Raw genomic sequence first — 14,522 nt, forward strand, 5'->3', positions numbered from 1 at the left:
ATACTGGGGACTTGGCAGGTAGCGGCCAATGTTTTCCTCTAGGGTTCTGACTGGAGGCTAGCAGCCTTAATCCTGGCCTGATTGTGTTTGCACAGGGAAGCATGCCTGTTTATAGCAGAACCAACCACAAACAAGGCAAGCAAACATTAAATCATGGCACAAACACACACTTGGACTAACAAATGCACAACACAAACACACAGACAAAAATGCACATTAGCACATGCACACAAAAAAAGGTTAGTTCAACAGAGAATGTGCCTGAAAACAAACCTAGGGGAAACCCGGATTGAGTATGGTCCTTCTCCACTTCGATGTAGGTGTCATCTGGGGCAGTAATTCTCTACCTCATAGTGTCAACTTAAAAGAGACTAAAGAGCTTTGGGGAAACACTTTAAATGATAATGTTCTCTTTATGGAAATGATGCTCTCAGTCTTTAATCTCATACATCTATCTGTCTAAAAACCCACAGTGTGGTGTGTCTCTCATCCAGACATACGACTTAGCCCCACATACTCCTTACTGCCACAGACAATGCACAACCCCTACATGCACATACTAATATCATATTATTTTTCCACTCGAGACTAGGGCTAGGCCATGTTCAAATGAAATCGGTCTGCACACATAACACATTAGTCTCGTGAAAGCAGACAAGTGGTATCTGCCGCGTGAGATGAATAACACATAAACACATACCATATTGTACACAAGCATCCAAATCCCAAGTCGGTTTGCAGAGTTGATCCGCCTCCTATCATTTTGACTTTCCCTCACTCCCCTGACAAGCTCTGTTACCGCCCACGTAAATATTATTGGCCGACAGTCTCAGTTGAACGTTTTGGTGCTTGCAGTCCTGAATGCATCAGGGACCTCTGCATCTCGCCAAGGAACACTCTAGGGGAATCACTGATCAGACAAACTATGTAGAAAGATATGTCGTAGTGGTAGAAAACCTTCCCTTCCACCCTTCCTGCTACCCCCTACCTCCCTTCCACCCTTCCTGCTACCCCCTACCTCCCTCCCACCCTTCCTACTCCCCCTACCTCCCTTCCTACTACCCCTACCTTCCCTTCCCTTCCACCCTTCCTGCTACCCCCCACCTCCCTTCCACCCTTCCTACCCCCTACCTCCCTTCCACCCTTCCTGCTACCCCCCACCTCCCTTCCACCCTTACTGCTACCCCCTACCTCCCTTCCACCCTTCCTGTTACCCCCTACCTCCCTTCCACCCTTCCTGCTACCCCCTACCTCCCTTCCACCCTTCCTGCTACCCCCTACCTCCCTTCCACCCTTCCTGCTACCCCCTACCTCCCTTCCACCCTTCCTGCTACCCCCTACCTCCCTTCCTGCTACCCACTACCTCCCTTCCTGCTACCCACTACCTCCCTTCCACCCTTCCTGCTACCCCATACCTCCCTTCCTTGGTAATCATGTATTAGCATACACAAACACACACACATTTCTGCAGTGATGAGAATATCTCGCCCACTGGAGGTTAAAAACATGCAGAAGTGCAGATACTAAAACCTCCTCTAGGCCAAGCACTATGAAAACAGTGTCCAGAGAGAGAGAGAGAGAGAGAGGGAAGAGGGAGAAATAGAGAGGGAGCAAGAGAGCGAGAGATAGGGGAAGAGGGAGAGTGCAAGAGTTAGACAGACGGACAGAGGGATGGTATACTGTAGCTTGGTAGAGCTAGCTAGGTGGAGAAAGAGATGTTATTTTATTAGGATCTCTTTTCGTCCTTATTTGGACAAATCTTCCAAGAGTCATTCAACATTCAAATAAAATGTATAATAGAATCACATTGTCACATATAACACACTATTACAAACAACAGACATTATACACTGACACATTGACCAAATAAATACTCAGAGCTGGCGAGTGAAGGAGAGAGAGGTGTGAGTGTCTAAATGAGATATCTCCTCTGCCCGACCCCAGTTACCACAGCCTGCTACATAAGCCGGCCTCCATTAGCAGTCAAGCTAAGGAGTAGCTTACTTCCTACTGTGGCCAACCACACCGCTTCTGTAGGGTACATCCCACAGGGAGACAGTCAGAACGGCAACCATTAAAAGGTGCTACTGTTCGCGATCTTATAAAGCTTTAAATAGTTTGAAAAGAGAGCTGGGAATGTAACCCATACCCCACCCACCGTCTGGTGGGAGAGAGAGTCAGGACTGGCCAATGTAACCCATACCCCACACACTGTCTATGGGGAGAGAGAGTCAGGACTGGCCAATGTAACCCATACCCCACACACTGTCTATGGGGAGAGAGAGTCAGGACTGGCCAATGTAACCCATACCCCACACACTGTCTATGGGGAGAGAGAGTCAGGACTGGCCAATGTAACCCATACCCCACACACTGTCTATGGGGAGAGAGAGTCAGGACTGGCCAATAGTCTAGGCCAATGTAACCCATACCCCACCCACTGTCTACAGGACTGGCCAATGTAACCCATACCCACACACATGTCTATGGGAGAGAGAGTCACTGGCCAATGTAACCCATACCACTGTCTATGGGGAGAGAGAGTCAGGACTGGCCAATGTAACCCATACCCCATGTAACCCATGTAACCCCACACACTGTCTATGGGGAGAGAGAGTCAGGACTGGCCAATGTAACCCATACCCCACACTGTCTATGGGGAGAGAGTCAGGACTGGCCAATGTAACCCATACCCCACCCACTGTCTATGGGGAGAGAGAGTCAGGACTGGCCAATGTAACCCATACCCCCACACACTGAGAGAGTCAGGACTGGCCAATGTAACCCATACCCCACCCACTGTCTATGGGGAGAGAGAGTCAGGACTGGCCAATGTAATCCATACCCCACACACTGTCTATGGGGAGAGAGAGTCAGGACTGGCCAATGTAACCCATACCCCACCCACTGTCTATGGGGAGAGAGAGTCAGGACTGACCAAGCAATACATTGTGTTATATGATCGTATAAACCTTTAGAGAAAGAATAGGAGTTATGCTATGTATGTGATTTTTACAGGTTATTAAAAACTGTAATTAAATTGTTTGCATTTTTGGAAAATTATCCATAAATTAGCATTTCACTGTTAGTCTACACCTGTTGTTTACAAAGCATATTTCAAATAAAATTGTATTTGATTTGAAGTGAATTTGATGTATGGGCTTTGTGTATGGACTTTGTGTATGGGCTTACTGTGCATTCAGAAAGTATTCAGACGCCTTCCCTTGTTCCTCATTTTGTTACATTACAGCCTTATTCTATTATTTTTTTCCCTCATCAGTCTTCACACAATACGAACACAGGTTTGAGAATTTTTTACAAATAAAAAACAGAAATATAAATAAATATAATAATATAATATGTTTTCAGACCCTTTGCTACGAGACTCGAAATTGAGCTCAAGTGTGTCCTGTTTCCATTGTCCATCCTTGTGATGTTTCTGCAACTTGATTGGAGTCCACCTGTGGTAAATTCCATTGAATGGACATGATTTAGAAAGGCACACACCTATCTATATAAGGTCCCACAGTTAACTGTGCATGTCAGGGCAAAAACCAAGCCATGAGGTCAAAGGAATTGTCCGAAGAGCTCCGATTGTGTCGAGGCACAGATCTGGGGGAGGGTACCAAAAATGTTCTGCAGCATTGAAGGGCCCCAAGAACACAGTGACCTTCATCATTCTTAAATGGGAGAAGTTCAGAACCACCAAGACTCTTCCTAGAGCTGGCCGCCCAGCCAAACTGGGCAATCGGGGGAGAAGAACACAATGGTCACTCTGACAGAGCTCTAGAGTTCCTCTGTGGAGATGGGAGAACCTTCCAGAAGGACAAGCATCTCTGCATCACTCCACCAACCAAGTCTTTATGGTAGAGGGTCTAGACACACAGAAAGAGGATTCTCTAGTCTGATGAAACCAAGATTGAACTCTTTGGACTGAAAGCCAAGTGTCACGTCTGGAAGAAACCTGGCACCATCCCTACGGTGAAGCATGGTGGTGGCAGCATCCTGCTGTGGAGATGTTTTTCAGCGACAGGGACTGGGAGACTAGTCAGGATCGAGGTAAAGATTAACGGAGCAAAGTACAGAGATCATTGATGAAATCCTGCTCCAGAGAACTCAGGACCTCAGACTGGGGCGAAGGTTCACCTTCCACCAGGACAAAGACCCTAAGCACACAGCCAAGACAACGCATGAGTGGCTTCTGAATGTCATTGAGTGGCCCAGCCAGAACCCAGACTTTAACCCGATTGAACCTCTCTGGAGAGACCTGAAAATAGCTGTGCAGCGATGCTCCCCATCCAACCTGACAGAGCTTGAGAGGATATGCAGAGAAGAATAGGAGAAACTTCCCAAATACAAGTGTGCCAAGCATGTACCCAAGAAGACTCGAGGCTGTAATTGCTGCCAAAGGTGCTTCAACACAGTACTGAGTAAAGGGTCTGTATACTTATGTAAACATGATATTTCAGTTTTTATTTTTAATACATTTGCAAACATTTCTAAAAACCTGTTTTTGCTTTGTCATTATGGGGGATTGTGTGTAGATTGATGAGGGATATTTTTTTTAAATTCATTTTAGAATAAGGCTGTAATGTAACAAAATGTGGAAGAAGTAAAGGGGTCTGAATACTTTACGAATGCGCTGTATCTTAGTGGAGGGCAGAGCGAAACCCTTTCCGTAACCTCAGTCTCTCCTCTGACATTTATACCTACTAGTCTATTGTGCAGTCAAGGTCTAGGAGACAGATTGTAAGGTATAGAAATGTCTGTCTACACCTCTGGGAAAGGGTTAGAGTTAGCATTTACCTGTCTGTCTACACCTCTGGGAAAGGGTTAGAGTTAGCAGTTACCTGTCTGTCTACACCTCTGGGAAACACTTAAGGCCACCTGGCAAAAAGGGTTAAGGGGCCTGTCTGTCTAATTAAAGAGGCCAGAGTTCAAATTCAAAGGGTTAGAATGCACAGTTACCTGTCACTACACACTGGGACACAGTTACCTGTCTGTCACACACTGGGAAAGGGTTACACAGTTACCTGTCTGTCTACACACAAAGGGTTAGAGTTAGCAGTTACTTGTCTGTCTACACAAAGAAGGGGCTTAATTAAGAGGCACACACACACACACACACACACACACACACACACACACACACACACACACACACACACACACAGCTGCCCATGGTGCCCATGGTCTCTCCCCCTTCGTTCCTTCACTGCCAACACAAGACGTAACAAACACCATGCTTACACACCCTTCTATAACAGGAAAGAAGCGGCTGTTCTTTTAAGTCTGGGAGTTGGCGTGAGTTAGTGTTGTTTGGCTGTGTTGAGGGCCAGTTAGCTGGTGTGCGTGTGATTTAGACTACGGCTTCTCTCTCATAATCACTTAATTCGTTCTCTTCCTAGACCAAGATGGTATGAGTCTAATGCAGCCTGTCCCCTCAGTGCTAAGCTAATCTAATGTACTCTCTATAGTGCTAAGCGCTAGGCTAGCTGTTGGCTGGAATTGGCTGTACGCCCAGGAGCTGTGGACCGGGCCTCGGCCCAACACAGGGGAGAGGGACAGGGAGAGGGAGAGATGGAGGGATGTTATATTGACTCATTTTTACATAGGAAAGCAGAGGATTAGGGCCGCGCTAGGATTGGAACCCATTTCTTAAGGAGGGAGGAAGAGGGATGGAGGGATTGAGGGATTGAGAGAGGGATACACAGCAGGATGAGGGGAGGAGAGAGACAGGGGGTGGAGTGGGGGATAAGGGGTGGAACAACAAGAGTGGGGATGGAGAGTGACAGAAGGGATAGAAAGAAGAGAGGATGTAGGGAGGGAGGGAGAGAGGGGTTGATTTGTCAGCCTTGGTGTTTCAGCAGAAGGCTGGTAGCCTGGGAAATATTATCTTGTCTATCTGTTAGGCCTGTCATCACACAAACACACTCAATCCCCACTCTGTGTCTGTGGGACATTACTACAAAAACGGTATAGCCCTTCAGTGTGTGTGTGTGTGTGTGTGTGTGTGTGTGTGTGTGTGTGTGTGTGTGTGTGTGTGTGTGTGTGTGTGTGTGTGTGTGTGTGTGTGTGTGTGTGTGTGTGTGTGTGTGTGTGTGTGTGTGTGTGTGTGTGTGTGTGTGTGTGTGTGTGTGTGTGTGTGTGTGTGTGTGTGTGTGTGTGTGTGTGCAAGATGTGTGTGCTTAAAATGGACAGTATTAATGAAGATGATCATGAAGAAGAAGAGGATCTCAGTCACACACACACAGACACACACTCACCTCGTATGATGGCCAGCTTGGCAGTGGTGGCCACATCTCCCTCACTGTTGCGGGCCACACACTCATAGACATTCTCATCTCGGGGGGCCCTGAGAGGCTGGATCCTCAGTACGGCCCCCGCTCCATCATCAAACTCTATTGTCTAGGTTAGAGGAAGAGATAGGGAGCAGTCAGGATACAGCCAGTAGAGAACCAGTCATGAACCAGTCAGTAGAGAACCAGTCAGGATACAGCCAATAGTGAACCAGTCAAGAATATAGCCAGTAGAGAACCAGTCAGGAACCTGTCATTAGAGAACCAGTCAGGAACCAGTCAGGAAACAGTCAGGATACAGCCAGTAGAGAACCAGTCAGAATACAGCTAGTAGAGAACCAGTCAGGATACAGCCAGTAGAGAACCAGTCAGAATACAGCCAGCAGAGAACCAGTCAGGAACCTGTCATTAGAGAACCAGTCAGGAAACAGCCAGTAGAGAACCAGTCAGGAAACCGTTTAGAATGAGTAGTAGATAGAACCAGGAAGAGCCAGAAACCAGGTGATTAACCAGGCACGACCACGAAGGACCAAGAAGGAGAATTGGGAACCCCCCAACAAAAAAAAAAGAAGAAACTAATATGAGTGGTGGAAAAAGTACCCAATTGTCATACTTGAGTAAAAATAAAGATACCTTAAAAGAAAATTACTCAAGTAAAAGTGAGTCACCCAGTAAAATACTACTTGAGTAAAAGTCTAAAACTATTTGGTTTTAAATATATGGAAGTATCAAAAGAAAAAGTATAATTAATTTCAAATTCCTTATATTAAGCAACCCAGAAGGCACGATTCTCTTGTTTTTTAAATGTATGGATAGCCAGGGGCACACTCCAACACTCAGACATCATTTACAAACAAATAATTTGTGTTTAATGATTCTGCCAGATGAGAGGCAGTAGGGATGAGCAGGGTTGTTCTCTTGATAAGTGCTTGAATTAGAACATTTTCGTATCCTGCTAAGCATTCAAAATGTAACGAGTACTTTTGGGTGTCAGGGAAAATGTATGGAGTGCAGTAAAAGTAAAAACTGTCAAAAATATAAATAGTAGGGCCTCCCGAGTGGCGCAGTGGTCTAAGACACTGCATCACAGCGATAGCTGTGCCACTAGAGATCCTGGTTCGAGTCCAGTCTCTGTCACTGCCGGCCACAACTGGGAGACCCATGGGGCAGCGCACAATTGACCCAGCATCGTCCGGGTTATGGGAGGGTTTGGCCAGCAAGGATGTTCTTGTCGCGCTCTAGCGACTCCTGTGGTGGACCGGGTGCAGTGCACGCTGACACAGTCGCCAGGTGTACAGTGTTAACTCACCTCTATATGTTGGGAGTATAGTGTTAACTCACCTCTATATGTTGGGAGTATAGTGTTAGCTCACCTCTATGCGTTGGGAGTTGACCTTCTTGCCCTTCTTGTTCCAGTTGACCATGGGTTTGGGGTCACCTGACGCCTGGCACACAAACGAGGCAACACCCCCCGATACCCCGATCTGGTCCCCGGGGATCTTGGTGAACTTGGGTGCCGCTGAGAGAGACGGACAGAGAGAGAGAGACTTTATTGTTTATTACACTTTTGTATATTATCTACCTCACTTGCTTTGGCAATGTTAACACATGTTTGCCATGCCAATAAAGCCCCTTGAATTGAGAGAGAGAGAGAGAGAGAGAGAGAGAGAGAGAGAGAGAGAGAGAGAGAGAGAGAGAGAGAGAGAGAGAGAGAGAGAGAGAGAGGCCAGATTGTTTTGTAGATTTCAAGAAAGCATTTGATTCAAATTGGCACGAAGGTCTTTTTTATAAACTAATAGAAAGTGGTATTGGAGGGAAAACATGATTTTATTAAATCAATGTACATTAAAACCAAATGCGCGGTTAAAATTGGCAACAAGCAAACAGGAGTGAAACAGGGCTGCCCAATAAGTCCAACACTATTTAACATCTACATTAATGAATTGGCAAAAACATTAGAAGAATCGGCAGCACCTGGTATCACCCTACACAACACTGAAATCAAGTGTCTGCTGTACGCAGATGACCTGGTGCTGCTGTCTCCCACTAAAGAGGGGTTACAGCAGCACCTAGATCATCTTCACAGGTTCTGTCAGACCTGGGCTCTGACCGTTAACCACAGGTTCTGTCAGACCTGGGCTCTGACCGTTAACCACAGGTTCTGTCAGACCTGGGCTCTGACCGTTAACCACAGGTTCTGTCAGACCTGGGCTCTGACCGTTAACCACAGGTTCTGTCAGACCTGGGCTCTGACCGTTAACCACAGGTTCTGTCAGACCTGGACTCTGACCGTTAACCTGAAAACACCAAATATAATGATATTCCAAAAAAGGTCTGGAAATAAGGATGACAAATATAAATTCTATTTGGACATAGTTCTATTAGAACACATATCTAAATATCCTAAATATCCGCAACACAGGTAGCTTTCACATGGCTGTGAATGAGCTGAGAGACAAAGCAAGAGGAGCATTCTATGCCATTAAAAGGAACATCAAAATCGAAATTCCAATTAGAATCTGGCTCAAATTTTTCAATCAGTTATAGAACCAATTGCTCTATATGGCAGGGAAGTATGGGGTCCAATCTTTAATAATGAATTTACCAAATGGGACAAACATCCAATTGAAATACTGCATGCAGAGTTTTGCAAGACTGTATTGCAAGTGCAAAGAAAACCTCAAAATAACGCATGTAGAGCAGAATTGTGCCACTACCCCCTCATTCGAATAGAAAAAAGAGCCATTAAATTTTACAACCATCTAAAAACAAGTGACCCCAAAACATTCCATCACACAGCTCTACAATGTCAAGAGATGAAACAAGAGAAGAGTCCCCTCAGCCAGCTGGTTCTGAGGCTCAGTTCACCAACCCAAACCAACCCCATAGAGCCTCAGGACAGCACTCACAAAATCTGGCCCAACCAAATCATCACAAAACAAAAATAAAAATATATCACCTATTGGAAAGACACCACAAAACAATCTAAGTAAACTTCAATGCTATTTGGCTCTAAACAAACAGTACATGGTGGCAGACTATCTGACCACTGTGACTGATAGAAAACTGAGGAAAACCTTGACTAGGTACAGACTCAGTGAGCACAGTCTGGCTATAGAGACCGGTCGTCACAGACAAACCTGGCTGCCCAGAGAGGACAGGCTGTGCTCACTCTGCTCCAGGGGAGAGGTAGAGACAGAGTTGCATTTCCTATTACACTGTGACAAATACTCAGACCTAAGAGAATATTTCTTTCCCCAAATTATAACTCAATGCAAAGAATTTGAAACTATAAAAGATGAAGAATAAAATCTAATATTTATTGGGTGAAAAGCCAAAATATGCAATTTTGGCAGCCAAATGTGTGTCCTCCTGCCACAACCTGAGGGACAGCCAGTGAAAAGTGCAAAGTAATGTCAATAATATTTTATGTTATATGTTCGGTATGTATACTTTGACAATGTAAGTAATAATGCATTTGCCATGTCAATAAAGTCAATTGAATTGAGAGAGAGAGACAGAGGGACAGAGAGAGACAGAGAGGGACAGAAGGACAGAGAGAGACAGAGAGACAGATGGACAGAGGAACAGAAGGACAGAGAGAGACAGAGGGACAAAGAGGGACAGAGGGACAGAGAGAGACAGAGAGAGACAGAGAGGGACAGAGGGACCGAGAGAGACAGAGGGACAGAGAGAGACAGAGAGGGACAGAGAGGGACAGAGAGGGACAGAGAGGGACAGAGAGAGACGGAGAGGGACAGAGGGACCGAGAGAGACAGAGAGGGACAGAGAGGGACAGAGAGGGACAGAGGGACAGAGAGAGAAAGATATTATACATTATTAGAATGATGCTACTTAACACTTTCCTGTGCACTATACATAAATCCTCACAGGGCGTCCCCAAAGACAGACAGCTCTCACTGAAGAGACGCCAACTAGTCCAAAGCCGTGGACAGGAGATTGACATGAATGACATCACTGTGTCGTGATGGACGTGGTGATTGGCCGCTAAGTACAGTTCACTTCCTGGCTACCATTTAGAGGACATTACCAAGGACTTCCTGTGTGTCATCAATAAAATATGTGCTTCATCTTCACAGGAGCAGGTTTTTTCACTACCCCGAGGCATGCTACTCCACTGTGCAGCACAGATTGTTAGAACACATGGGTGGGTGCTATGCCGGTATTAAAAGGGGTCGCGGAAATTCACAGGAGATAATTGGCTTTAATGCAGGGATGGGCAAATTTGATGGGGTGGGAGCCACAAAAAAAACTCATCATGAGGGGCCGCAGTGGCTGGTGGTTCTGCATAGTGCCTAGCCACATCCATCCCCATGCATGCAGTCAGAGCCGGCCCTAGCCTTTTGGAGGCCCTAAGCAACATGTTGTTACTGTCACGCACTGACAGCAACAGTAAGCTGTTTTTTCTCTGGGTTGGTTGGGGCGTGACAGTGACTTGGGTGGGTCATCTAGGTGATATTGTATTTATATGGTGGCCTGATATGGTTCCCAATCAGAGGCAGGTGTTTATCGTTGTCTCTGATTGGGGATCATATTTAGGTAGCCATTTCCTAATTTGTGTTTGTGGGATCTTGGGGGGGGCATTTCATTCATCTGCTAGTTACAAAAAAATACAATTTTGAGAACAAGGATTTAGAAATTGCATACATTATGCATTTCATTCATACTATGTACAGTGTCTCTTTAACACTATATACAGTGTCTCTTTAACACTATATACAGTATCTCTTTAACACTATATACAGTATCTCTTTAACACTATATACAGTATCTCTTTAACACTATATACAGTGTCTCTTTAACACTATATACAGTGTCTCTTTAACACTATATACAGTATCTCTTTAACACTATATACAGTATCTCTTTAACACTATATACAGTGTCTCTTTAGCACTATATACAGTGTCTCTTTAACACTACTACGTACAGTATCTCTTTAACACTATGTACAGTATCTCTTTAACACTATATACAGTGTCTCTTTAACACTATATACAGTGTCTCTTTAACACTATATACAGTATCTCTTTAACACTATATACAGTATCTCTTTAACACTATATACAGTATCTCTTTAACACTATATACAGTATCTCTTTAACACTATATACAGTATCTCTTTAACACTACGTACAGTATCTCTTTAACACTATGTACAGTATCTCTTTAACACTATGTACAGTATCTCTTTAACACTATATACAGTGTCTCTTTAACACTATGTACAGTGTCTCTTTAACGTACAGTATCTCTTTAACACTATATACAGCGTCTCTTTAACACTATTTACAACGTCTCTTTAACACTATATACAGTATCTCTTTAACACTATATACAGTATCTCTAACACTATATACAGTATCTCTTTAACACTACGTACAGTATCTTTTAAAATATATACAGTGTCTCTTTAACACTACGTACAGTATCTCTTTAGCACTATATACAGTATCTCTTTAACACTACGTACAGTATCTCTTTAACGCTACGTACAGTATCTCTTTAACACTACGTACAGTATCTCTTTAACACTATTTACACAGCGTCTCTTTAACACTATATACAGTATCTCTTTAACACTACGTACAGTATCTTTTAAAATATATACAGTGTCTCTTTAACACTATATACAGTATCTCTTTAACACTATATACAGTATCTCTTTAACACTATGTACAGTATCTCTTTAACACTACGTACAGTATCTCTTTAACACTATATACAGTGTCTCTTTAACACTATATACAGTGTCTCTTTAACACTATATACAGTATCTCTTTAACACTATATACAGTGTCTCTTTAACACTATATACAGTATCTCTTTAACACTATATACAGTATCTCTTTAACACTACGTACAGTATCTCTTTAACACTATATACAGTGTCTCTTTAACACTATATACAGTATCTCTTTAACACTATATACAGTATCTCTTTAACACTATGTACAGTATCTCTTTAACACTATATACAGTATCTCTTTAACACTATATACAGTATCTCTTTAACACTATATACAGTATCTCTTTAACACTATATACAGTATCTCTTTAACACTACGTACAGTATCTCTTTAACACTATATACAGTGTCTCTTTAACACTATATACAGTGTCTCTTTAACACTATATACAGTATCTCTTTAACACTATATACAGTGTCTCTTTAACACTATATACAGTATCTCTTTAACACTATATACAGTATCTCTTTAACACTATATACAGTATCTCTTTAACACTATATACAGTGTCTCTTTAACACTATATACAGTATCTCTTTAACACTATATACAGTATCTCTTTAACACTATGTACAGTATCTCTTTAACACTATATACAGTATCTCTTTAACACTACGTACAGTATCTCTTTAACACTATATACAGTATCTCTTTAACACTATATACAATATCTCTTTAACACTATGTACAGTATCGCTTTTACTTGAAGCTCCTTCTTACAAAGTATTATATTATAAAATGTTATATTGCCTTAGAAACATTCATATAGCTCCGACTTATCAAACATATCAGCTGCTGTCTGTTTCTCTGGGAGCAAAAACAATTTCCTTTTCTCTATACTGTATGCTTATTAGAAACGGCAAATAGAAATCAATTTCAGGCACAGAATCCATACATCTCCATTGTGCAAAAAATCCAATCTTGTCAAGCTACTTCATATATGTTCATCTTCTCTCTCTCACACACACAGAGTTCTGTTCCTCTGTTTCTGTGGACTGTTACCATGGCAGCCAGCTTAACTCCTCCTCAGCTGCAGAATAAGTTCTATCCATCAGGGTAAAGCCGGCCTAACTCTCACCATAGCAACCTCCCTCCCTCTCTCCCTCCTCCCTCTCTCCATCACTGGGCCAGGTCTTGCTATGCTGATTCGGTTCTACTCTAGAGAGAAAGAGCAGCTGAAGAAACCACACCATCAAATCACTGACAGACAGAAAAGCACTGTGGCCTTCCTCCCTCCGCTGCGAACTTCACACTTCAGTGAGTAACAGCCACACAGCAGCCAGCCTACCGCTGAGCTGCGAGGTGAAGTGCCTGAGCAGAACCCACAACAATACCTTGTCTAAAAACAAGTGTATTACTGTAGTCTTTCAACCATACACGGCGCCATACTCTGTTAGTTGTGAAGGGTTGCGTTACTTTGTGGAGCTGTGTAAGGGGGTTGAATTCATATTCAACATCGGTTTACATTTTTGCACTTTCGAAGAGGTGATTACTGGTGTGTTACTGCCACTGCAAACCAGAACCAATTCTATTTCTATCACCAATACTGGCCTCTGGCTGCATTCGGATCCAGGTTGGAGCCTTCGGTTCCAGTTCCATGGATCTACAATAAACCCAGATGTACAGAACCAGTTGCACCACTGATTTTCCTTTGAATGCTATTGGATTCTATGAGGACACGCAAGAAGGTTGTCTGTCCCTTTAAAAGCAGCGAGCCGAGTAGCCTTCACTCCTTAACTCCCTGGCTGACAGCAGGATATAATGATAGACTCTATGGTAATGAAACACCACAAGGCTATGGTTATCTAATAGCAATGATAGGTAGGGGTAATGTGGAGATATGCGTCAGTAGGTAGCAGGTGCGTGTTATAATACTATAATCAGCCCCTCTACGGCTGCATGCAGGAAATTAGACCTGTCTGGACAAGTCTGACCAAATCAAACCGCTCCACTGTAAATCCATGCCAGAAGTGGTCTATAGCCATGGCCCAGGGTTGTTCCTGGGGAGATTACATGGTCACGGAGAATCCATAGTCCTAGCCATAACAATTCAAGTATACCAACCAAAACAAATATTAACATAGGCGCTCCGTAAGAGTTAGAAATGTGACTGTTATTTGGGCCGCTATCTTCTCCGAGTCACAGAGCAACACTGCTAGAAGTGTTGACTGAAATAAATAAGGTAACACCTCTATATGTCCGTAAAATGGATATAGTATGTACAGTGCCTTGCGAAAGTATTCGGCCCCATTGAACTTTGCGACCTTTTGCCACATTTCAGTCTTCAAACATAAAGATATAAAACTGTATTTTTTTGTGAAGAATCAACAACAAGTGGGACACAATCATGAAGTGGAACGACATTTATTGGATATTTCAAACTTTTTTAACAAATCAAAAACTGAAAGATTGGGCGTGCAAAATTATTCAGCCCCCTTAAGTTAATACTTTG

The 14,522-nt window shown here is 43.4% G+C and overlaps 1 protein-coding gene across 5 annotated transcripts in view; it reads right to left on the reverse strand.

Annotated features, from left to right (window-relative positions):
- The window catches only part of LOC118402493 (receptor-type tyrosine-protein phosphatase S-like), a 144,985-nt gene that overhangs the window by 91,919 nt on the left and 38,544 nt on the right, over positions 1-14,522 (reverse strand). For all 5 annotated transcript variants that reach the window (XM_052476450.1, XM_052476447.1, XM_052476451.1 and 2 more), the window contains 2 exons: positions 7,673-7,818; positions 6,267-6,408 (listed from right to left, as the gene is read on the reverse strand). In XM_052476450.1, coding sequence (XP_052332410.1) covers positions 6,267-6,408; positions 7,673-7,818 — 288 coding nt within the window. The remainder of the gene's footprint in view (positions 1-6,266; positions 6,409-7,672; positions 7,819-14,522) is intronic.

Source organism: Oncorhynchus keta, chromosome 23 (assembly GCF_023373465.1).
Source record: "Oncorhynchus keta strain PuntledgeMale-10-30-2019 chromosome 23, Oket_V2, whole genome shotgun sequence".
In the NCBI taxonomy this organism is placed as follows: domain Eukaryota; kingdom Metazoa; phylum Chordata; class Actinopteri; order Salmoniformes; family Salmonidae; genus Oncorhynchus; species Oncorhynchus keta.